The 22407-nt window shown below is 49.7% G+C and overlaps 1 protein-coding gene across 1 annotated transcript; it reads right to left on the bottom strand.

The window, feature by feature from the left end:
• Nucleotides 1–89: 89 nt before the first annotated feature.
• ALLC (allantoicase) lies at nucleotides 90–20979 on the bottom strand. Its single transcript, XM_027963894.2, has 11 exons — nucleotides 20890–20979; nucleotides 14927–14977; nucleotides 13424–13511; nucleotides 11838–11963; nucleotides 10702–10781; nucleotides 9721–9853; nucleotides 5775–5930; nucleotides 5335–5408; nucleotides 3825–3933; nucleotides 2010–2134; nucleotides 90–1303 (listed from the first exon to the last, which is right to left on the bottom strand). Exons 1-11 carry the CDS (start codon nucleotides 20977–20979, stop codon nucleotides 1097–1099), a joined length of 1239 nt encoding a protein of 412 aa, XP_027819695.1. The 3' UTR covers nucleotides 90–1096.
• Nucleotides 20980–22407: the final 1428 nt, after the last annotated feature.

Raw genomic sequence — 22407 nt, 5'->3', positions numbered from 1 at the left:
CGCCGCCGGGCAGCGCGGCCACCGGGGCGCCGGGTCCACCGTCCCACCGCCCGCGCTGACGCCACCGGCGATTGTGACTGCCACCCACCTGCCCCGCTGCCCAGGAGAGGGGCGGCCAAGCCAGACAGCGAAGGGTCGGGGGCAGGGCCGGGCCAGGCGACCGGCATCCAAGTCCCGGCACGTGAGGCCCGTAGAGCTCGGGGCCACGGAGGGAGGCACCCGCCACGGTGGAGGGTGGGAGGCTAAGCGTGCCCTGGGCCCCACTGGGACCCTCGGCCTGCTCCTCCACCTCCCGCTCTGCTGAGAGGCGGAGAGGAGTTGGCGGACAGGACCACCCGGACAATTAAAGCTGGTCAAGGAGGATGTGCCAGGAACCATCCAGAGCAGTGGGAATCTAGGCGAGCAGGCGCAGCTGGCAGGTGGTGCCTCAAAAGTGTAACCTTCAGAAAGCACCTTCATGTACAGCAGGGGCAAGTCAAGTGCCTGGGTGACCTTCGGAAGGTCACTTCCTGTTCTAGGTGAAGGCAGGCCTGGCCTCTTCAACCCAGACGGAGAATGCTTCTAGGATTGTGTTTTTCCAGTGGCTTTGATGGGCTTCAACAAACTTTTCAGGACAGTAGACTATGTATAAAGTGCTGAAGTAACTCCGAAGGTACAGAATACTGATGTTATAAAAATATCAGTATCTTGTACAACTGTTTAAAAAAGTAATAAAGAAATCCCGCTCTTTCACAGCTACAGCCAGGCTTTGAACTACCAAGTGTTCTATGAGTGAGCGGTACCCGACTCTGTGGCCCCATGGACTGGAGTCCGCCAGGCTCCTCTGCCCATGGGGTTCCCTAGGCAAGCATCCTGGGGTGGGTTGCCAAGCCCTCCTCCAGGGGGTCCTCCCAACCATGGGATCCAACTGCCAAGCACTCCATTAAATGACATTAAGTGGCACTACATGCAGATACCAGTGTGTGAGAGTGACCACTTCATTAAATCATCGGGAATTATTTTGACCTTCAAAACACTAATTGCTGGAAACTTAAGTTTCCAGTGTTGAAAATACTTCAGAAGAAAAGTCTGAGTCACTGTACAGGTTTCATGTGGGTTAGAGGTTCGCCCTGAACCCCGCCTTCACCGAGAACCGCATCATGGGCTTCTCTCGGGGCCGCAGGAGGCAGATGGAGCTGGGGAAGCCCTTGAGTCGGAGGCGACTCACGCCCCCATCGGGGGTGATGGTGAACTTGGCATGGGTGATGACGTCCTGCAGTTCGGGGGTCAGGCTGTCCAGCACGTGCATCTCATCAGGCTTCAGCTGTAAAGAGAGGGGAGGCAGAGGTCCTTGTAATGACCAGGGGGCTGACTCTCCCAAGGCCACCGATCCGCTTGGACTCTGGGCCTTAAAAGGTGAAAAGTTATTCCATGATAATAATTTGGCTTGCCCTCGCAATCTGCTTTCGGAGACAGGATGCCCCAAGGAGACTGGCATGAATACTCAGGTCCCCGTGATGTTTCTTTCTAATAGTTAAGTTAGCGGACAAACTGATGAGAAAAAGAAAGCAGACAGGGGGCCGTGGGAGCGGTCACCCTTCACTAAGGGGAGCAGCGCTCACTCCCGTCTCTGACCCGAGAATGACCACGTCCCTCCTGCGTGACCCAGGGAAACGCTCTGGGTCACCCCAGCATCCGTCCCACAGCTGGCCACACCCTGCTGGCCCTGAGTACACTAGCCCCCCGCCTAGAGAGTCAGTGCATCGTGGAAACGTTTCTCCACGTGTGCACACTTGAACAAGGTGGTCTAAAAGAAAATTTGAGAGTTAGATATGCAAAGACGTGAGACGAGAGAGCCCGTCATTTTATTATATAAAGGGGCAGAGACAGTTTTAAAGATCTCATTCATTGCACTGTTAAACTGAGCAGAAGTTTTGGGGTGGAACTGTAACCCTTTGAAACCGGCCTTGACCGAAGTAGCCCGCTGGAGGGCTGCCTGTGTGACCCCAAGGGATCGGACACCACGCTACCTTTGTGACCGGAAGCAGTGGTTTCCACTTATGGCCCGGAAGGTCCCACTTCTGCCTGACCATGTCCTCCTCCTCCTGAGCCGTCAGGATGCAGCCATCCACCTTACAGGTCTCAGGAGAATTACCTATTGGAACAAGACAAAGGCCACCATCTCCACTCTGCACTCAGCGCAGTTTGGTTTATGGAATATTGACCTTTTTAATCAGATCGAAAGACCCAGCAAAGAGTGAGCATGGGTGAGGTGAGCATGCTTCTGGGGCGCAATGAGAGGACATCCCAATGGCTGTTTCTGTTTCTTTAATATACGTGCACATGTATATGTGTGTGCCTGCATGTGTGCACGTGTGTGTATACGTGCATGTGTGTGTGGACACGTGTGTGGGTGTATGTATTAGGCCTGGCATGTTTGATATTATAACTGGATGCTGGTTTGTTCCCGATCCCCGTGACCACCATCCCTGGCTGACAGAGATACCCAAGGCCAGTACCAGTGCATCCATACCATGTTGTACTTCGGGGTCCCTGGCTACACGGATTTGCTGCTTATTACCTTGGCCCTAGTGGCTCAGAGGTTAAAGCGTTTGCCTGGAATGCAGGAGACCCAGGTTCGATCCCTGGATTAGAAAGATCCCCTGGAGAAGGAAATGGCAACCCATTCCAGTGCTCTTGCCTGGAGAATCCCATGGAGGGAGGAGCCTGGTAAGCTACAGTCCATGGGGTCACAAAGAGTTGGATATGACTGAGCAACTTCACTTTCACCCTAGTTTTGGCTAAACTGTCCCTTGCAAAAATAAACAAGTGACTTTAAACTACCACACAGAGAACCATGGATTAAATATACCACTAGAGATGATTTGTGAACATCCAGAAATGGCAAGGAAATAGCAGGACTGACATTCCTCCTGACCTTCAGGAGCCGCCTTGGGTCAGTCATGTTGAGAAGTGGAAACAGTGGCCGCCAATCAGATCTAAGCCATGGTCTTCCCAACAGGAGTTTAAATTATCAAGACCTCTTGAAACCGTTTACATCTGCCCACTGAGCATTAACCTCACCTTAAATATATACTGACCCTTGATGAAAGAGTTAATAGTTGAGTGAGGTCATAATGATTCGCAAGACATTTAAAAATCAAGCATCCAGTGTATAAATACAAATTGTTGTATTTACTCAAAGATGGCCAAAGAGTCATTAGACACCCACCACAGTACTTGGCAAAATTTAATGATTATAAAAGTTTAGTAACCTCTTTTGAACTTCATATAATGGAACATGTATCTATTTCATAAGAAAGTAAATATGGAATATTAAGGGGGCTTTTTCCAAATATTATTTTACTAAAGGAAGGCCATGATTTTTAAAATGTGTGTAGATCACTGCCCAGAGAAGAAATAGTCACCAAGCTGCCTGCGGTCCCTCCCCTGAGAAGACACCCCTACCCCTTCCTTTGGACGACCTAACCAGGATGTGTTTCCTAGGCTTCTTCCACGTGGAGTTCAGGGCCCTTCACGGTGAAGAGCCTTAGTGCCTCATGGAACCTCACGACTCGTGTGGTCGAGCGCACATCTAATGCTTTGTAGAGAGAAGCAGAGTGCAAAGAGTTCACACGCTTGAAGCTGCACAGCTGGGAGCGGAAAGCCAGGTCCACAGCCCGCTGCCCTGAGGCCCTCCCCTGCTGGAGCCTGCTGTCTTTATTCTTTTCCATAGTTTTAATTTATCTATTTGGCTGCATCGCGTCTTAGTTGAGGCATGGAGCCTGCTGCCGTTATGACCAGCACACCAATTATAAGCGGTTTCCTAGTGGCATTACGTTTACCTTTGAAATATTTTGTATCGATTTCGATTTGAGTTATTACTCCAGGATGCGCCAATCGGAAAACTGCCCACTCACAGCCTGGAACCAGAAGAATACCATTCTCATCATTCTGGAATTCAAAAAAAGGAAGAAACAACGTAAGTCAGCTTGCTGTCATTCAAGACACCAATCCTGAAAACCAGCAAGCAACAACGTTGGCACGCACGTGTCATTTCCTACTGTTAAAGAGTAGGGCATCCCTGGTGGTAAAGAATCTGCCTGCAATGCAGGAGTCAGGAAGATCCCCTGGAGGAGAGCATGGCAGTCCCCTCCAGTATTCTTGCCTGGATAATTCCGTGGACAGAGGAGCCTGGTGGGCTAGTTATGGGGTCACAAAGAGTCAGACATGACTGAGTGACTAACAGTTTCACTTTCCACTATAAAAGCGTGCTTCCTTCCTGTGATCTGGTGTAAGTTGCTTCTTGCGCAATAAAGCGTCTCTCTGCTATCATTCTGTAAACGCCTAATGCCGACTCAGGGGTTGACTGGGCGCGTGGTAAATTCTGATGAATTTCTGATATGATCGTGTATGTCAGTTATAAACTCAAGTGGGCTTCCCAGGTGGCGCTGGCGGTAAAGAACCCGCCTGCCAATGCAGGAGACTTAAGAGACTCGAGTTCAACCCCTGGGTCAGGAAGATCCCCTGGAGGGGAGAGCATGGCAACCCCCTCCAGTGTGCTTGCCTGGGAAATCCCATGGAGAGAGGAACCTGGTGAGCTACAGTCCACAGGATCGCGAAAAGGTGGACATGACTTAGCATACATGCACGTGAGTTCAGGTGGGCTGCTGTACACCAAAGGATATTTATCTAACCCAACCCATAGCTCCTGTGGTTGGTTTCACTTTTCAAAAGTAGATATGTCTTTGACCAAATCTATACCAATATATGACTGCCTCCAAACACAAGTTTCTAGTGAGGAGAGTTTGTTTATATTTGGAAGCATTGGGTGATACAAAAACTAACCCATGAAAGGGTGTTTACAATTAAGTTTGTGATATGATTTACACACTGAAAGGTGTTTTCTTTCCCTTTTTACTTCCTTATCTTGAGTTAGTTACTGGTCAGATTAAACAGCTGAGCCATCACACGTTCACAGAAGTGGACTGACCCAGGGATACACAAAAATCAAAGATGAGGAAATGGTGTTTTTTTTCCTCCAGATCAACAAATCTACTCATGGGTTTTTATTAAATTTAGATGCTCTAGCTTTTTTATATTAAAAAAAGGATAATTCCAATGTTGTGTTAGAACAGCCAGCATTAATTAGCAAGTTTGACTTCTAGGTCTTTATGTGTAGTCTGGCTCTGATATTATATTGAAACAGTGGAAGATTTAGAAAACATGTAGAAGCAACAAGTATTTACAAAAATGCCTAAGAGGTTTCTGAAATATCAGTCTTCCTGGCATCAAATGAAGGAAACAACCTTCACTTTCTCGGAAGTGTTGGGACGCAGCGTTTCCGCCTCTCACCTCCAGTATCGGGGGCCTGTCCAGCCTCCGTGCTGTTTCCCAGCCGTCTGCCATCGACTTCGCCGTGCCGACTCCTGCCAAAAACAGTGTTTAACGGGATGTCACAGGACCACCGCGTTTCACTGTAAACGCGAGAATGTTTAGAATAAACATGTGCTGGCGTGATCAGTGCAGACGCTGTGCGCCGGAGCAGGGCAACATCCGTGGTTTCCATTAAGGTGAATGCGTCAGCAAATTCACACCCAAGCAACTGCTTAAGTCAAAATTAGGAAGGGAGATTGCTATTGATTTACTTCCTGTCTTAAAGGCTTTCGATCCTATATGAAGATCTCACCCACCCATATGGCTTGAGACGGCCCCTTCCTCTTAAGTAATTCATACCATTCCGGGGTGCTCAGTGTGATGCCCACATGTCCCAAGCTCCTCGAGCATCGTCTCACCTATGATATTGTTCGGGTGCCCAAAATGTGCATTGCTGAACCCTACACAGGCACCCCCATAAGCGATGGTCACCAGGTCTAACGGTTCTTTGGGGTCACCCGCAGTCCAGTCTTTTTGTCCAGTACCATATACCCTAAGGCGTGCAATTCCACCATCTGAAAAGGAAAAGTGCCTTATTATTATTACTTGGGAACAGTTGCCATTTGTGGATCTTAAAACACAGAGCTCCACACATCTGCCTGCTGTGGTTCTTAAATACACTAAGCCCGAAGCCCTAGGGCCTTTGCCCCCGCCACCCCCCTCGTCCTCAGACAACTTTCCTGCTGCCCGAAGACTGCTCATTGTTCTCAGGTCTCAGCTTAGCCGCGTGGCCCCAGGAAGGCCTTCTTTCCCTCTCTAGAGCCATCTCCTTCCTGCCCCCCACCCCCATACCTCAGCCGCAGTCTGATTCCCCAGGTTAAGGTTATCAACCCCACCCCACACACACACTTATTTACTCCATTGCATTAATTACAGACCAGAATTACCTTGTTCTTAAGTCCCTGACAATAAGCCTCCCAAAAGCAGAATCTAGAAATCTTTGAAGGCCAGAATAGCTAACTGTCTCGCTTGCTTCCGTGTGGCACATAGTAAATACTCACATATTTGTGTTGTTGGTGAATTATTAACTCTAGGAAGGCCAAAAATCAGTCGGGAAATTCACCACAGATATAATACTTGGTGCCTGAAATCAACATTGCTAAATCCCACACCAACTTACACAAGATCTTAGGTTTTTATTTTTACACATGTTGCTTTGCAGTGGGGTTGAGAATACTGAAGATAACATTCACAAATTCAAGTAGCTGCTGAGAACCAGAGCAGCTGAGAGTAGGTCTGCAGAGCAAAGAATAACTACCAAGATCTGCTCACGTTATGTGAGTCTAATAAAATGAACGTTTTTTATTTGAGCATCACGTCCTAGAAGGTGGAACCCAAGATTTTTTATACAGAAGCTCAAAATCACTAATCAGAATATTCTAGTGAAACAAGCCCTATATTTTTACATGAAAAATCTGGTGAAATTGAGTGATCTGAAAGAATTTCAGTAGAACAGTGGGAGTCTTGGTGTTTACAGTAAATGAAACCAGGCTGTGTTGATATTTGCTGTTGTTCAGCCCCTCAGTCATGTCCAGTGCTGTGACCCCATGGACTGCAGCACACCAGGCTTCCCTGTCCTTCACCATCTCCTGGAATGTTAGTATAAAACCCAAGAAAATACACTAACAAGAGCAATTCCCAACACTGTGCTGGTTCACTGAACACTATAAACTGCCTTTATGGTACACAGTGTTAATGTCTGTTCATGTAAAACTGATTTTACTTTAAAAAATAAGATTCTTCTTTACAGAAATAATATCCAGCCTCACTTTTAATCACATTCTCAAGGAATATTCCCCTTCATGGATCACAGCCTTGACGTGGCGAAGGGGCTTGTGTAAGATCATGGCATCCAGTCCCATCGCTTCATGGCAAACAGAAGAGGAAAGAGTGGAAGCAGTGTCAGACTTTTTTGGGGGGCTACAAAATCACCGCGGACAGTGAGCGCAGCCCTGGTGGCTCGGGTGGCAAAGAGTCTGTCCGCAATGCAGGGGACTCGGTTTCGATCCCGGGGTCAGGAAGATCCCGCAGAGAAGGGAATGGCAGCCCACTCTAGCGTCTTGCCTGGAGAATTCCACGCACAGAAGATTCTGGCAGGTTACAGTCCGTGGAGTTGCAAAGAGTCATGACTGAGTAACTAACACTTCCTTGCTCCTTGGAAGGAAAGCTACCACAAAGCTAGACAGAGTATTAAAAAGCAGAGACATCACTTTACTGACGAAGGTCCATAATCAAAGCTGAGGCGTGCCAGGTAGCACTAGTGGTGAAGAATCCACCTCTCAGTGCAGGAGACACAAGGGATGTGGGTTCAATCCCTGGCTCGGGAAGATCCCCTGGGGGAGGAAACAGCAACCCACTCCAGTATTCTTGCCTGGGAAAAGTCCATGGACAGAGGAGCCTGGCGGGCTACAGTCCATGGAGTCGCAGAGAGTCAAGCACAACTGGGCGCGCACACATGTAGCGTTTCCAGTGTCATGCACAGATGTGAGCTGGACCACAAAGAAGACTGAGCGCCAAAGAACCGATGCTTTCAAACTGTGGTGCTGGAGAAGACTCTCGAGAGCTCCTTGGACAGCAAGGAGGTCCAGCCAGCCCGTCCTAAAGGAAGTCAGCCCTGAATGTTCATTGGAAGGACTGAAGCTGAAGCTGAAACTCAGTACTTTGGCCACCTGATGGGAAGGGCCGACTCACTGGAAAAGACCCTGATGCTGGGAAAGATTGAGGGCAGGAGGAGAAGGGGACGACAGAGGATGAGATGGTTGGATGGCATCACCAACTCAATGGACATGAGTTTGAGTAAACTCTGGGAGTTGGTGATGGACAGGGAAGCCTGGCGTGCTGCGGTCCATGGGGTCGAAAAGAGTTGGGCACGGATGAGTGACTGAGCAACCGAACATCAGAAAATCAGAAACTAACATGACGCTGTTAACTCCACTCCAACATAAAAAATAGAAAGCTTTTAAAAATAATAATTGGTCCTGAGGGAAATGCAAATCAAAACCGCAGCGAGATACCACTTCATTTCCTCTAGGGTGGCTGTGATCAAAAACTCAGAAAATGGCAAGTGTTGGGAGGATGTGGAAGAACCGGACCCCTCATTCGTCGCTGGTGGGGCTGTAACATGGTGCTGCCATTTTGGAAAGAAGTCTGATAATTTCTCATAAAATTAAAAACACAGTTATATGACTCCACAGTTTCAACTCCTAGTTGTACACCCAAATGAAAACCGTATGTTTGCACAAAAATTTGTACAGGGGTGTTTATACCGGCATTATTCATAAGCTTTCAATAGGTGGAAATGGCCCAAATGTCTGTCAGCTGATGCATGGACAATGAGGTCTGTCCATACAATGGAAGATTATTTAACCACACAGAGGAATGAAGCACTGATGCACGACAACACGCATGAGCCTTGGAAACATGCTAACCGGGCACAAAAGAGCACCTATACGAAGGGTCTAGAGTAGCCCAGTGGATCAAGACAGAGAGTGGACTAGTGGCTGCTTAGGGCTGGGGGAGATGAATGCTGATAGCTAAAGGGTATCAGGTACCTTTTCAAGGTGATAAACACGCCCTAAAGTTGACCGTGGTGATGGGTGTACATATACTATATATTTCACATATATTGCACATATAATATATATATGTATATATATATATATATTTCACTCTGTCGCTCAGTCGCATCTGACTTTGCAACCCCATGGACGGTAGCCCACCAGGCTCCTCTGTCTGTGGAATTTTCCAGGCAAGAATACTGGAGTGGGTAGCCATTTCCTTCTTCAGGGGACCTTCCCGACCCAGGGATGGGACCTGCATCTCCTGCACTGCAGGCAGGCCCTTTACCCCAGAGCCACCTGGGAAGCGATACTATATATTTACATAAACTTTACACTGTAAACTCATATGTACCATAAGCCACAGAAGTGTACACTCCACATGGGTGAGATGCACGGTACACTTATTACCTTGCAATAAAGCTGCTCAATAAGACAAAATAAAGGTTATTTGTACGCAGCACTTCAACTGCTAATATGTCTGCGAAATAGACATTGTTAGGCGATATCTAACCTAACACAGCTTAGGTCCATCACGTACTAATTTACTTGATAGTTTTTCCTCACCACCTACGGATGGCAGGGCTGGAACGAGAACTTCCCAGTGCACAGAAAGGGAAGATTAAAATCCTAACATGCTAGAGAGATCAGTGACCGAGAAGGAGAGGGTGACTTTGCTTTGTGGTTTTGAAACACGCCAGCACTCAACCAAGAAAGCACCAGACTGGAGGCGGCCCGTCGTATTTACCCGGGAAAATGTTGAGTCGTACGTGACTCCACCTCTGCTGGGAAGTGACCGGAAAGTAGTTGTGGCTGGAAGCAGGATTTCCCGGTGTAAGTTCCGTCATGGGAACCAAGCAACTCCAGTCGTCGGACTTCAGCTAGCAATAAATATAAAAACACTAGTGTTGGCTCTAGGGAGCAATAAATCCTCGCATCCTAATGCCTGCATGGGGCTTTCGGGGCAACGACTTTGGAACAAAATTAATGATGGATGCCTAACGGAACACCTTAATAAAAGCACTAACAAACGTCAAGTCCCAGGTTTAATGAACAGAGTAAAGGCCTGCTGCTATTTTACCCCGGTCATAACGGCCACTGGTTGGTGGTGGCCGGGGATGCGCAGGGGGTTAGAAACGAGCCTCTGGGTGTCTTCACTTTGAGGATTCATAAAAAGGCAGCAGCCGGAATGTGATGTGAACGTTTAAATAAAACCCAGGCTCTTGCCGTGGGCCTGGGGGTAAACACGTCGGCCTGAGCCCCCCGGCGCTCTCCTCCAGATCAGCGCTTCCCTGGAAGGGCCCGCCTTCCGTCATGTGTTTCCCCAGTCTGTTACGGATCCACACTTTTGTAAAACGCAATGAAGATCAGGAGACAAACTTCAAAAAAGAAGAATGTCCCCAAACACAAACCGAATTGTTTACTGGATTACATTCATCCAGCATAACGTTATTTTGTCCAATTGCTATCAAAAGTACGTGAACTGACTCTGTATTTATCTCACGGGCCATCATTCCGCATCTCTGTGAGCAGACTGCCCCGTGGAAAGCAGCACCCTGAACCTCACACGCACTGGGGTCAGGGGTGCACAGACCCACCCAGAAACCTCTGCAGGGTCGCACTGGGCAAGCACAACGTGTGAGCTCTGCCAGGCTGAGTGCAGGCAGGCAGGCAGGCAGAGCTGCTCCCAACAGCGCGTGATAAGCCCCCGCTCCCCCGGGAGACGTACCTCTGAAATGGCTTCAAACTCCTCGGGGGTGGCCGCGGCTCCTGTCCTGACTTGTCGTTGTGGGATTTCTGGCTGCTTATCTAAAGTTACAGTGACCAGGAGGGTTACCATTCCCATTCAAAATCAGAATATACATACTCTCTTAGTGGGCTGTGGGGTCATTTTCATTTTGCCTAAAGATATCGCTTCTTAAGTCAAAGACCAATGTATAATAGATATACGTGTTAAAGCTCCTCCATGTTTAAAATACGTAGGGTAACTTCCAAAGGGGTGCGGCACACCTGGTGGTTTGTCTGCTCATCAGAGGGTAAATATCATCTCCAAGTTTAGCCAGATAGACAGACTCATCACACGACTCGGGTTTTGCTGGATTGATACAGTTCTGGAATATTGTTAGTCAATTCACAAACACTGCTTCCCCCAGCGGCATCCTCAGCACTGATCCGGGGGCGGTTCACCAGCAGGAGCCTGTGTGGACAATCAGTGCGCCTCCTGAAAGCATCTTTCTCTGTGTCGCTGGAGGTTGCCTCCCACCATCACGTGACTTTTCAGCCCCTCCACTGTCTTTCTGGAGGGGAGACTGTCACGCCCCTGGAGCCTCATACAAGCTGGGCACAGGGTGCCTCCAGGATAAGGCCGCTAACTGACATGACTCCTGTCTCCCAAGTAATGTACAGACATGCCCCTGAGGGTACATGTTTCTAGACAGCTACCTCTGGGACCAACCTCGGAAGACACCAGTTCCATTCCAGGAATCGGAAAGGAACCTTCCTGGAAAGCCCAGAGCTGCCGCGTGGTTACGCAGACCCGGGGGGCAGGGGGTGGGGGCTGGGGGGCAGCAGAATGAGTGGCGGCGGCGGCCCCACAGCTGGCCCCGACCAGGCTCCAGACCGCCCTGGCCGCCCAGGCAGCCTGCTCCCCAAACCCTGCGCCTCCCAAGGGTGCTGCGTGTGAGAGTAGCGAAATCTAAGTTGAGCTGAAGAACACTGTTAAGCTAAACCTCAAAAATCACGGAGCCCTTGAGGGGGAATGTGGTCAGGCTCTGGCAGAGGGGAGGGCCTCTGGACGAGACTGTCTGGGCGGGAAGTGAGCCATCGGGGCCCCCACAAAGCTCCCCACCAACGTCCCCCAGGCACCTTCTTCGAAGTTTGCCGCTTGGATCGACACTCGAGGGGCGTGATCTCCTGTGAAGTAGGACGTGTCCACGTCGAAGCCCCGGATAACACCCTGGATGCCCAGCTGGACTACGCACCAGTCGTGACCTGGGGATGTAAACAACAGGAACCCCCGCGGGCTGAATCCCGCCGCCGAGCCCGAGCACAGCGACAGCCGAAGAGAAACTCCGGAAACGCACTTCTCGCTTCCGAGAAAAATGGTGCGGGCTCTTTCTCGGCCGAGCCTGCAAGGGCTCTGATGACGTGGCCACACGGGACCGCCACTCGCCACACGGACCCTCACTTCTAATCTGACCAGAACGTGCGTAAGCCCTGGGTCCAGTCAGCCACATGTCTGACTCCAAGCTGGCCACTTCCTGTGGCAGCATTGGCAGAGGGGCGTCTCTGAGCTTCATTTAACTGCAAATCAGGGATGAGCTCAGCTTCCGAAAAGTTTAGCTGTAACTCTGGTATAGGGACCACCGGCCCAGCTAGGCCGGGGCTTAGTACTGAGCAGGGTCTCCTGGAAACAGCCTAAGCTTTGCCTTCAGGGGCCCAGCCAGGACTACCCCACCCTGCATCGGGCGACGTATAAGAACTCCCAGTATGACGCTGTGTGATTCTTGGTTTCCAGTAGTCAGATTCAGATCTGAAACTTTAAAATGTCCGGTTTTATTAGAATCTAATAAGGCCTAATACTTTACCAACAAAGGTCCATCTAGCCAAGACTATGGGTAGGACACAACTGAGCGACTGAACTGAATAAGGCCTGGGCTTCCCCGGTGGCTCAGACAGTAAAGAATCTGCCTGCAATGCGGGAGACCTGGGAGGAGGGCATGGCAGTCCACTCCGGTATTCTTGCCTGGAGAGTCCCATGGACAGAGGAGCCTGGCGGGCTACAGTTCACAGGGTCCCAGAGAGTCAGACATGACCCAGCAACTAAGCACCGCATGAGGACAGCCATGAGGCCTGGAGCACCACAGAAATACAGAAGGCTAGGAACGCCGGCTGCGTCTGTGACACTCGAGACAGTAGCAAGCACGGAATTGGCCTAATGCTGGCTGGTCTTCCTTTACAGACATTTCTTTAAATTTAAAGGGTGTATGTTGACTGATGAGAAGCAGTGAGCGAACGCGGCCTCTTAAGGTGACGTAAGAGATAGGATGGATCCCGGCTTCTCTTGCCATCGCCGTGACCTGAGCTGCGTGAATGCGGCTGTTTCCATGGCAATCGGATGGGACCAGAACACCTACTTCAGAGAGGGGTGCTGACGTCAGATGCTGCACGCGCACCGACCGATGTAAGCACACAGTCTCCATCACCCACAGCCCTCCTTTTCCAGAGTCTCCTTTTCCTCACAAGCGCCTGCCCCCTCCTGCTTGCACCAATGACCAGGGCTCTTGCGACCCCTCCTGAATGGGCAGAGCCTGCCATTCAGAAGGGACATCTGAGGTGACCGAGTAGTCCAAGGGCCCGTGTTAAAATCGACCCCCAACGTGCACTGCTTCCCAACAGCCCCTGATCTCAAATGTCGCAGGAGTGAGTGAACAGCATCATCATCGTCTCACCTGGAATCCTTTTCCTTCTGGTCTGCCATCCGTCCATCCATTTCCCAAACTCAGTGTACTCGTGTTCTTTAAAACTTGGGTTGTCCCTCTAAAGCAAAGACAAGCAGATCATTAACCTTCACGCGAGAGCCTGGGCTCCCAGCAAATAAACGTCTGCCCCAAAGGGACAGATGGGTGGTGCAGAGAACAGGGCCTGTAGGGGAGACGGAGGACGGTGCCTGTATCTTCGTATCGGCTTCCGAGAAAGAAGTCCTGCTTCTCTGTGGGCCTTCATCCACGGAACTTGCCACTGGCAGCAAAAGGTAAGACCACACATGGCTCATTCCAGGGGCCCCAACACTGGTGCAGCCGCAACCTGGGCGCCTCCTGAAAGGCTGTTGAGCAAAGCGAGGAAGGGTAGCTGGACTCCCAGAGCAACCCCCAAAAGACTGGGCAACCAGAAGCCGGCCAAGTCTCAGGAAGCGTAGGCTCGATGCTGCAGGTCGCTCTGAACAGTCACCCCTGCCCCCACCCCCATGCTCTGAGCTGCTCCAGGCCCACCAGTGAAAGGGAGACCCCCGTCCCACAGCAGTCACATGCTGCTGGGTGCCAGCTCTATGGGCACCAAGGCCATCACCCCTCTCGTAAAAACTCTCGCTGGTTCCACTGCAGGGACAAGGTGGGGGGATTCCCCAGAGTTCCCATTCTTCTCTACATTTATCAGTATTTTCTGTTTTTAATAAACATATGCCAACTAAGGTCCATATATTCAAAGCTATGGCTTTCCCAAGAGTCATGTACAGATGTGAGAATTAGACCATAAAGAAGGCTGAGCACCAAAGAATTGATGCTTTTGAACTGTGGTGTTGGAGAAGACTCTTTGAGAGTCCCTTGGGGTGCAAGAAGATCCAACCAGTCAATCCTGAATAGTCATTGGAAGGCCTGATGCTGAAGCTGAAGCTCCAATACTTTGGCCACCTGATGCAAAGAACTAACTCATTAGAAAAGACCCTGACGCTGGGCAAAAATTGAGGTCAGGAGGAGAAGGGGTTGACAGAGGATGAGATGGCTGGATGGCATCACTGACTCTGAGCAAACTCTGGGAGATAGTGAAGGACAGGAAGCCTGGGGTGCTACAGTCCACGGCGTCACAAAAAAGACATAACTGAGTGACTGAACATTTTTATAACCAAGTAGGAAAAACATTTTCCAAAAAATTCAAGCTCTGCAACACTTTTCTTCCCATCACAAGTTGTGAACACAAAGTGGGGCAGAGAGAAATGCAGAGGACATCAGCGACTCCCCCATAGAGCAAGGTGGTCCCAGAACCCTGTGTTGGCTCCACAGCGGTCTCTGCCGTCTTAACAGGAGTGGAGGCTAATTTGCACGTTTCTACTGTTCCAATACGCTAATTCTCTGGGTCACATCATGTGACTCCCAGCCTAAACACACAGGGAGATTTTAATTAGCAGGACTGCGTGGCTCACCCCACCCCAGCACTTAGCAGAGACCAATTTACAGTACCTTTAGAAGATTTTCGGCAGGAGCAAAAAAGTCATCTGTTGCAAATAAAATCTAGACAAAGAAAGAAGTAAAGATGAAATAACCATAAATTTAAAATCATTTTATTTCATTCCCTGGTGAAACATTATGAGATGCAGTAAAAAGAAAACGTGAAATCGCTGAGGGGGAGAGAGACAACATGCAGTTAAGACACAGCGCTTTTTGAATGCTTAGATTTCATTGCCTGCCTCCCCCTTAATCTCGCCTTCTCACCCTTTCCTTCTTAATCCCCTTTACCATCTGGATACAAAAGTGCTAACTTCTTAGAAAGAAAATAAACCAACTTTTTTTCAAAAATGGAGGACCCTGGGCCTTGTGACCCTTGTCCCAGAGCAATGAGGAAAACATTCTCACAAGGCTCACCCCTGCAGCTTAGCCAGCCCGTCCTAGGACACCCTGGTGGGGGCTGGTCTGTGGTTTCTCCAGTTCAGGCACTCAGTTGTGTCCGACACTTTGCGAGCCCATGGACTGCAGCACGCCAGGCCTCCCTGTCCATCACCAACTCCTGGAGCTTTCTCAAACTCATGTCTGTTGAGTCAGTGATGCCATCCAATCATCTCATCCCCCTGTCGTCCCCTTCTCCTCCTGCCCTCAATCTTTCCCAGCATCAGGATCTTTTCATATGAGTCAGTCCTTCCCATCAGGTGGCCAAAGTATTGGAGTTTCAGCCTCAGCATCAGTCCTTCCAGTGAATATTCAGGACTGATCTCCTCTAGGATGGACTGGTGGGATCTCCTTGCAGTCCAAGGGGCTCTCAAGAGTCTTCTCCAACACCACAGTTCAAAAGCATCAATTCTTCGGTGCTCAGCTTTCTTCACAGTCCAACTCTCACATCCATACGTGACCACTGGAAAAACCATAGCCTCGACTGGACGGACCTTTGTTGGCGAAGTCGTGTCTCTGCTGCTTCACACGCTGTCTAGGCTGGCACAGCTTCTCTTCCAAGGAGCACCTGTCTCTTATTTTCTTGGCTGCAGTCACCGTCTGCAGAGATTTTGGAGCCAAAGAAATTAAAGTCTCTCACTGTTTCCACTGTTTCCCCACCTATTTGCCATAAAGTGATGGGACCAGATGCCATGATCTTTGTTTTCTGAATGTTGAGTTTTAAGCCAACTTTTTCACTCTCCTATTTCACTTTCATCAAGAGGCTCTTTAGTTCTTCACTTTCTGCCATAAAGGTGGTGTTATCTGCATATCTGAGGTTATTGATATTTTTCACAGTAATCTTGATTCCAGCTTGTGCTTCACCCAGCCCAGCCTTTTACATAATGTCCTCTGCATGTAAGTTAAATAAGCAGGATGACATTATCCAGTCTTGAAGTATTCCTTCCCAATTTGGAACCAGTCTGTTGTTCCATGTCCAGTTCTAACTGTTGCTTCTTGACCTGCATACAGATTTCTCAGGAGGCAGGTCAGGTGGTCTGGTAATCCCATCTCATGAAGAATTTTCCACAGTCTGTTGTCATGTACACAGTCCAAGACTGTGGCATAGTCAATAAAGCAGAAGTAGACATTTATCTGGAACTCTCTTGGTTTTTTGACGATCCATTGGATGTTGGCAATATGATCTCTGGTTCCTCTGTCTTTTCTAAATCTAGCTTGAACATCTGGAAGTTCTGGGTTCATGTACTGTTGAAGCCTGGGTTGGAGAATTTTGAGCATTTCTTAGCTAGTGTGTGAGATTAGTGCAATTGTGTGGTAGTTTGAACATTCTTTGGCATTGCCTTTCTTTGGGATTGAAATTAAAACTGACCTTTTCCAGTTCTGGCCACTGCTGAGTTTTCCAAATTTGCTAGCATATTGAGTGCAGCACTTTCACAGCATCATCATTCAGGATTTGAAATAGCTCCACTGGGATTCCATCACCTCCACTAGCTTTGTTTGTAGTGATGCTTTCTAAGACCCACTGGACTTCACATTCCAGGATGTCTGGTTCTAGGTGAGTGATCACACCATCATGGTTATCTGGGTCATGAAAATCTTTTTTGTACAGTTCTTCTGTGTATTCTTGCCACCTGTTAATATCTTCTGCTTCTGTTAGGTCCATACCATTTCTGTCCTTTATCGAGCCCATCTTTGCATGAAATGTTCCCTTGGTATCTCTAATGTTCTTGAAGAGATCTCTAGTCTTTCCCACTCTGTTCTTCTCCTCTATTTCTTTGCATTGATCGCTGAGGAAGGCTTTCTTATCTCTTCTTGCTATTCTTTGGCACTCTGCATTCAGATGCTTTTATCTTTCCTTTTCTCCTTTGCTTTTTGCTTCTCTTCTTTTCTCAGCTATTTGTAAGACCTCCTCAGACAGCTGTTTTGCTTTTTTGCATTTCTTTTCCATGGGGATGGTCTTGATCCCTGTCTCCTGTACAATGTCACGAACCTCATTCCATAGTTCATCAGGCACTCTATCTATCAGATCTAGGCCCTTAAATCTATTTCTCACTTCCACTGTATAATCATAAGGGATTTGATTTAGATCATACCTGAATGGTCTAGTGGTTTTCCCTACTTTCTTTAATTTAAGTCTGAATTTGGCAATAAGGAGTTCATGATCGGAGCCACAGTCAGCTCCCCGTCTTGTTTCTGCTGACTGTATAGAACTTCTCCATCTTAGCCTGCAAAGAATATAATCAATCTGATTTCAGTGTTGACCATCTGGTGATGTCCATGTGTAGAGTCTTCTTTTGTGTTGTTGGAAGAGGGTGTTTGCTATGACCAGTGCATTCTCTTGGCAGAACTCTGTCAGCCTTTGACTTGCTTCATTTTGTACTCCAAGGCCAAATTTGCCTGTTACCCCAGGTGTTTCTTGACTTCCTACTTTTGCATTCCAGTCCCCTATAATGAAAAAGATGTCTTTTTTGGGTGTTAGTTCTAGAAGGTCTTGTAGGTCTTCATAGAACCGTTCAACTTCAGCTTCTTCAGCATTACTGGTTGGGGCATAGACTTGGATTACCGTGATATTGAATAGTTTGCCTTGGAGATGAACAGAGACCATTCTGTCGTTTTTGAGACTGTACCCAAGTACTGCATTTCGGACTCCTCTGTTGTCTATCATGGTTACCCCACTTCTTCTGAGGGATTCCTGCCCGCAGTAGTAGATACAATGGTCATCTGAGTTAAACTCACCCATTCCAGTCCATCTTAGTTCACTGATTCCTAGAATGTCTACGTTCACTCTTGCCACCTCCTGTTTGACCACTTCCACCTTGCCTTGATTCATGGACCTGACATTCTAGGTTCCTATGAAATATTTTTCTTACATCTGACTTTACTTCCGTACCAGTCACATCCACAGCTGGGTGTTGTTTTTGCTTTGGCTCCGTCTCTTCATTCTTTCTGGAGTTATTTCTCCACTGATCTCCAGTAGCATCTTGGGCACCTACCGACCTGGGGAGCTCCTCTCTCAGTGTCCTATAACTTTGTGCCTTTTCACGCTCTTCATGGGGTTCTCAAGGCGAGAATACTGAAGTGGTTTGCCCTTCCCTTCTCCAGCGGGCCGTGTTTTGTCACAACTTCCACCATGACCCGTCCATCTTGGGTGGCCCGACACAGCATGGCTCATGGTTTCATTGAGTTAGACAAGCTGTGGTCCATGTGATCAGATTGGTTAGTTTTCTGTGATTGTGGTTTTCATTCTGTCTGCCCTCTGATGGAGAAGGATGAGAGGCTTATGGAAGCTTCCTGATGGGAGAGACTGACTGAGGGGAAAACTGCGTCTTATTCTGATGGGCAGGGCTGTGCTCAGTAAATCTTTAATCCGATTTTCTGGTGATGGGCGGGGCTGTGGTCCCTCCCTGTTGTTTGACCTGAGACCACGCTATGGTGGAGGTGATGAAGATAATGGGGGCCTCCTTCAGAAGGTCCCAAGCACACACTGCTGCACTCAGGGCCCCCGGCCCTGCAGCAGACCATTGCCAACCCACGCCTCCCCCGGAGGCTCCTGGACATGGGCAAGTCTGGGTCAGTCTCTTGTGGAGCCACTGCTGCTTTCTCCGGGTCCTGGTGTGCATGAGGTTTTGTTTGTGCCCCTCCGAGAGTCTGTTTCCCTGGTCCTGTGTAAGTTCTGGCAGTTCTATGGTGGGTTAATGGCGACCTGCTCCAAGAGGGCTTATGCCATACCCAGGTCTGCTGCACCCCGAGCCCCCGCCTCTGTGGCAGCCCACTGCTGACCCGTACTCCACAGAAGACGCTCACACACAGTTCTGGCTCCGTCTCTGTGGGTCTCTGGGTCCTGGTGCACACAAGGTTTGTTTGTGCCCTCCAAGTGTCTCTGGCGGGAGAGGGGTTTGCTTCTAAACATGATTTTGGCCTCCTACCGTCTTGCTGAGTCTTCTCCTTTGCCTCTGTGGTTTGTTAACCAAAGCAGAATGTTTGTTTGGCCACACCTCATGGCTCGGGGGGCTTTCAGTTGCCCTGTCAAGCAGGGATTGAACCCTGGACATGGCAATGAAAGCGCTGAGTCCTCACCACTGAACTCCCAAAGCAGGACACCTTCGAGAGTGAGGTGCAGCCTGGCTGCTTGCCACTCCACCAGACGTGAGGCCTGGGGACCCTGTGGTCTGGGAAAGAGTGTCCTGACCTCTGAGCCCAGCCAGAACCTAGAAGGCAGGGGAGGGCCTAGCTGTCTGGGAGTTGCTGGTTGTCTGGTTGGCCAAATGTGGGGGCCGTCTCTGTGTGAGCGGAAAGCATAGGATCGGGAGTGAAGCGCACATCAAAGGACGGTGTCATTAGCCTCCAATTAAAATAAATCAATTTAATAATAAAAAAGGAAGGTGTCAGTGAGCCCAGATTTGCTCAGTCGTCTCCAACTCTTGTGACGGCATGGACTGTAGCCCACCAGGCCCCTCTGTCCATGGGATTCTCCAGGCAGGAATACTGGAGTGGGTTGCCATTTTTTCCCCGAGGGGACCTTCCCAACCCAGGGATTGAACCCACGTCTCTTACGCCTCTTGCATTGGCAGGCGGGTCCTTAACCACGGGCGCCACCTGGGAAGCCCCGTACACAGAAAAGGGCTAAATTCCTTAACTAAAGATGTCTGGTTTTCTTTTATGAATAGGAATCTTTTGATGCTGTGGTTACATGATCTTTGTTGCAAAACCCCCTGCATATCCTGGCCCCCCCCTCACCTCTTCGGAGCCGTCCGTAGAGCCGCGTGAGAGGCCGTGTCCTGGGCCGACGACCTGTTTTGTCTCTGAATAAAGCATTGGGCTCCGCTTTTAGGCTGTGCAGTTTTGACTGTTGACATCTGCCTCCCAAGGACGCAGCTTGGTGAGCTCACCTGCAAGCCTCCTCTGGGGCAGAGACCTTCCAGGCACGGGGGGCCTCGCTACCCCTCCAGGCTCCTGCGCTCACACCCCACGTCAGCCCCCTTCCCCTCGTCCTCTGTCTGACCCTCCCCATCACCCTCCTGCCTTGCCGGCTCCTCCCCTGACTGAGGGCTCCTTTGAGCATCGCTTCCCTGCATGGCCCTCCCCCTGCTTTCCCACCCTGCGTGGCAGATGTGGCCCCACAGCGCCCTGTCCTGCCTTGATGCCAGCCCTGGTCTGCACGTCTTCTGGCAGAGCCTAAGCTCTCAAGGGTAGGTCTGTAGCTTACCTGGAGCCTCATGTTAGGTCCTCACGTGATTCTCATACTGAAGTCTGAGGACCACTCATCTGCCCCATAAGAAAACACAGTACGGGGTGGGGAGTTCTTTTCACAGGGGCAAAATGTGTGCTCCCAACCTCGGGCAATGCTGCCCCAGTCATAACTGTCACCAATTTAAGGAAAGTTCCCTGGGAGACTTTCACAGTAACGGGCTTCCTTGGGGAGGCCAGCCTTCCTCTTGATTCCTGCTGTTCCAGTTCAGGTCCCTGCAGTGGTCATCTGGAGCCTCAGCCTGGGCGCATCAAGTACAACACTTGCTCCCGCCCTGAGACACCCTGCTTACCTTTCCTCCTACAAACTCAGACGCCAAGTCAATCAGCTGCGTGAAGTCTGGAGGCCTGGCCACTTTTCTTTCCCTGGGGGAGTCAGCCATGCTTCCTGCAAGGAGAAAGGTGGGCTGGCTCAGCCTCTGGGTGCCAAGTCTCAGGGAGTAAGGCCCTCATCAGGCCCCCAAACCAAGGCTTCAGCCATTCAGACAACACACGTGCCCCCCACTGGTTGTGGGGGTACCCACTGGCTCAGAGTCCCTCCCCAGCAAAACTGCAGTGGGAGGTTACTAGAGCACGGCCCCTGTGTGAACCACCTAAGAAGAAAATACACGAATTCTGCAGCCACAAAATGCAAATTTTCGTTATTCAAGGAGGAAGAAGTGCTTCAATGTAGAAAAGAACAGTTTGCCTTGAATAGTTTTGAGGGACATTCGAAAAAACACATCCTGGGCTTCCCTGGTGACTCACTGGTGAAGAATCCGCTGCAAATGCAGGGAACACAGGTTCAGTCCCTGGTCCAGGAAGACCGCACACGCCACGGGGCAACTAAGCCCGCGCGCCAAAACTCCTGCGCCTGCGCTCTAGGACCCAGGAGCCGCAAATACGGAGACCACACTCCCTACCGGCCTCGATTCTCAGAAGTCACCGCAATGAGACGCTCTGGCTCGCCCAGCTAGAGAGAAGCCCAAGCCGCAAAGAAGACGCAGCGCGGCCCAAAACAAGTCAGCCTGAATAAAGTATTTGGAAAATAGCCTTTACAGAGAGGCTACTTTGAGACATTAGAAAACAATCTCACTTTAAAAAACAAAACGTGTTTTGATTCCATGTGTCTGACTTAGTATGAATAGAATGACAGATTTCTAATCACAAAAAGATACGAGCAACAAAGGGTTAGAGTGAGCACAGGAAACTCGAGTCAATATCTTGTAATAATGGAAAACAATCTGAAATGTATGTGTGTATGTATGACTGAATCCCCTTGCTATGCACCTGAAACATTTTGTCAACTGTACTTCAATAAAATATACATATTAGGAACACACACATATCGAGCAGCTGGGCGCTAGACCCTGGTGGAGGCGGGCCCAGAAAACAGAGGACAGAGCAACCTCCTCGTCCGCGGCGCCGTGCGCCCTGCCTCTGGGGCTTGGCGACGTCTGTTCCCTCTGCCAGGAAGCTCTTCCTGGGCACCTGTGCAGCTCACGGCTCCCTCTGCTCGAGGCCCGGCGGGACTGTCACCTCCTCAGTGCAAACGGCTCCCCCAGTGCCGTGGCATCTCTGCCCACACCCCCACCCCAGCACTGCCCACACCCCCGCCGCATCTGTCTTTGTCTCCACAGCACGCAGACCTCTGCGGGATTCGCCTGCTCGTGGGTTTTATTATCTTCTTTCCCGATTAGATGTGATAGGCTCCATGAGGACACTAGTGAGCCAGCTCATTAGACAAGACCCTGATGCTGGGGAAGACTGAGGGCAGGAGGAGAAGGGGGCGACAGAGGACGAGATGGCTGGATGGCATCCCCGACCCCATG

This window comes from Ovis aries, chromosome 2, assembly GCF_016772045.2.
Source record: "Ovis aries strain OAR_USU_Benz2616 breed Rambouillet chromosome 2, ARS-UI_Ramb_v3.0, whole genome shotgun sequence".
In the NCBI taxonomy this organism is placed as follows: Eukaryota; Metazoa; Chordata; class Mammalia; order Artiodactyla; family Bovidae; genus Ovis; species Ovis aries.
Note: the sequence above shows the minus strand (reverse complement) of the source record. Positions and strands in the feature narration are given on the sequence as shown.

Coding starts and splice junctions, on each gene's coding strand:
- ALLC (XM_027963894.2), bottom strand. CDS start 20,979: ATGGCTGACTCCCCCAGGGAAAGAAAAGTGGCCAGGCCTCCAGACTTC. Junction 9,854..10,701: donor AGTTTGAAGCCATTTCAGAG/GTACGTCTCCCG, acceptor ATTTATTGCTAG/CTGAAGTCCGACGACTGGAG. Junction 3,934..5,334: donor ACAGGCCCCCGATACTGGAG/GTGAGAGGCGGA, acceptor TTTGAATTCCAG/AATGATGAGAATGGTATTCT.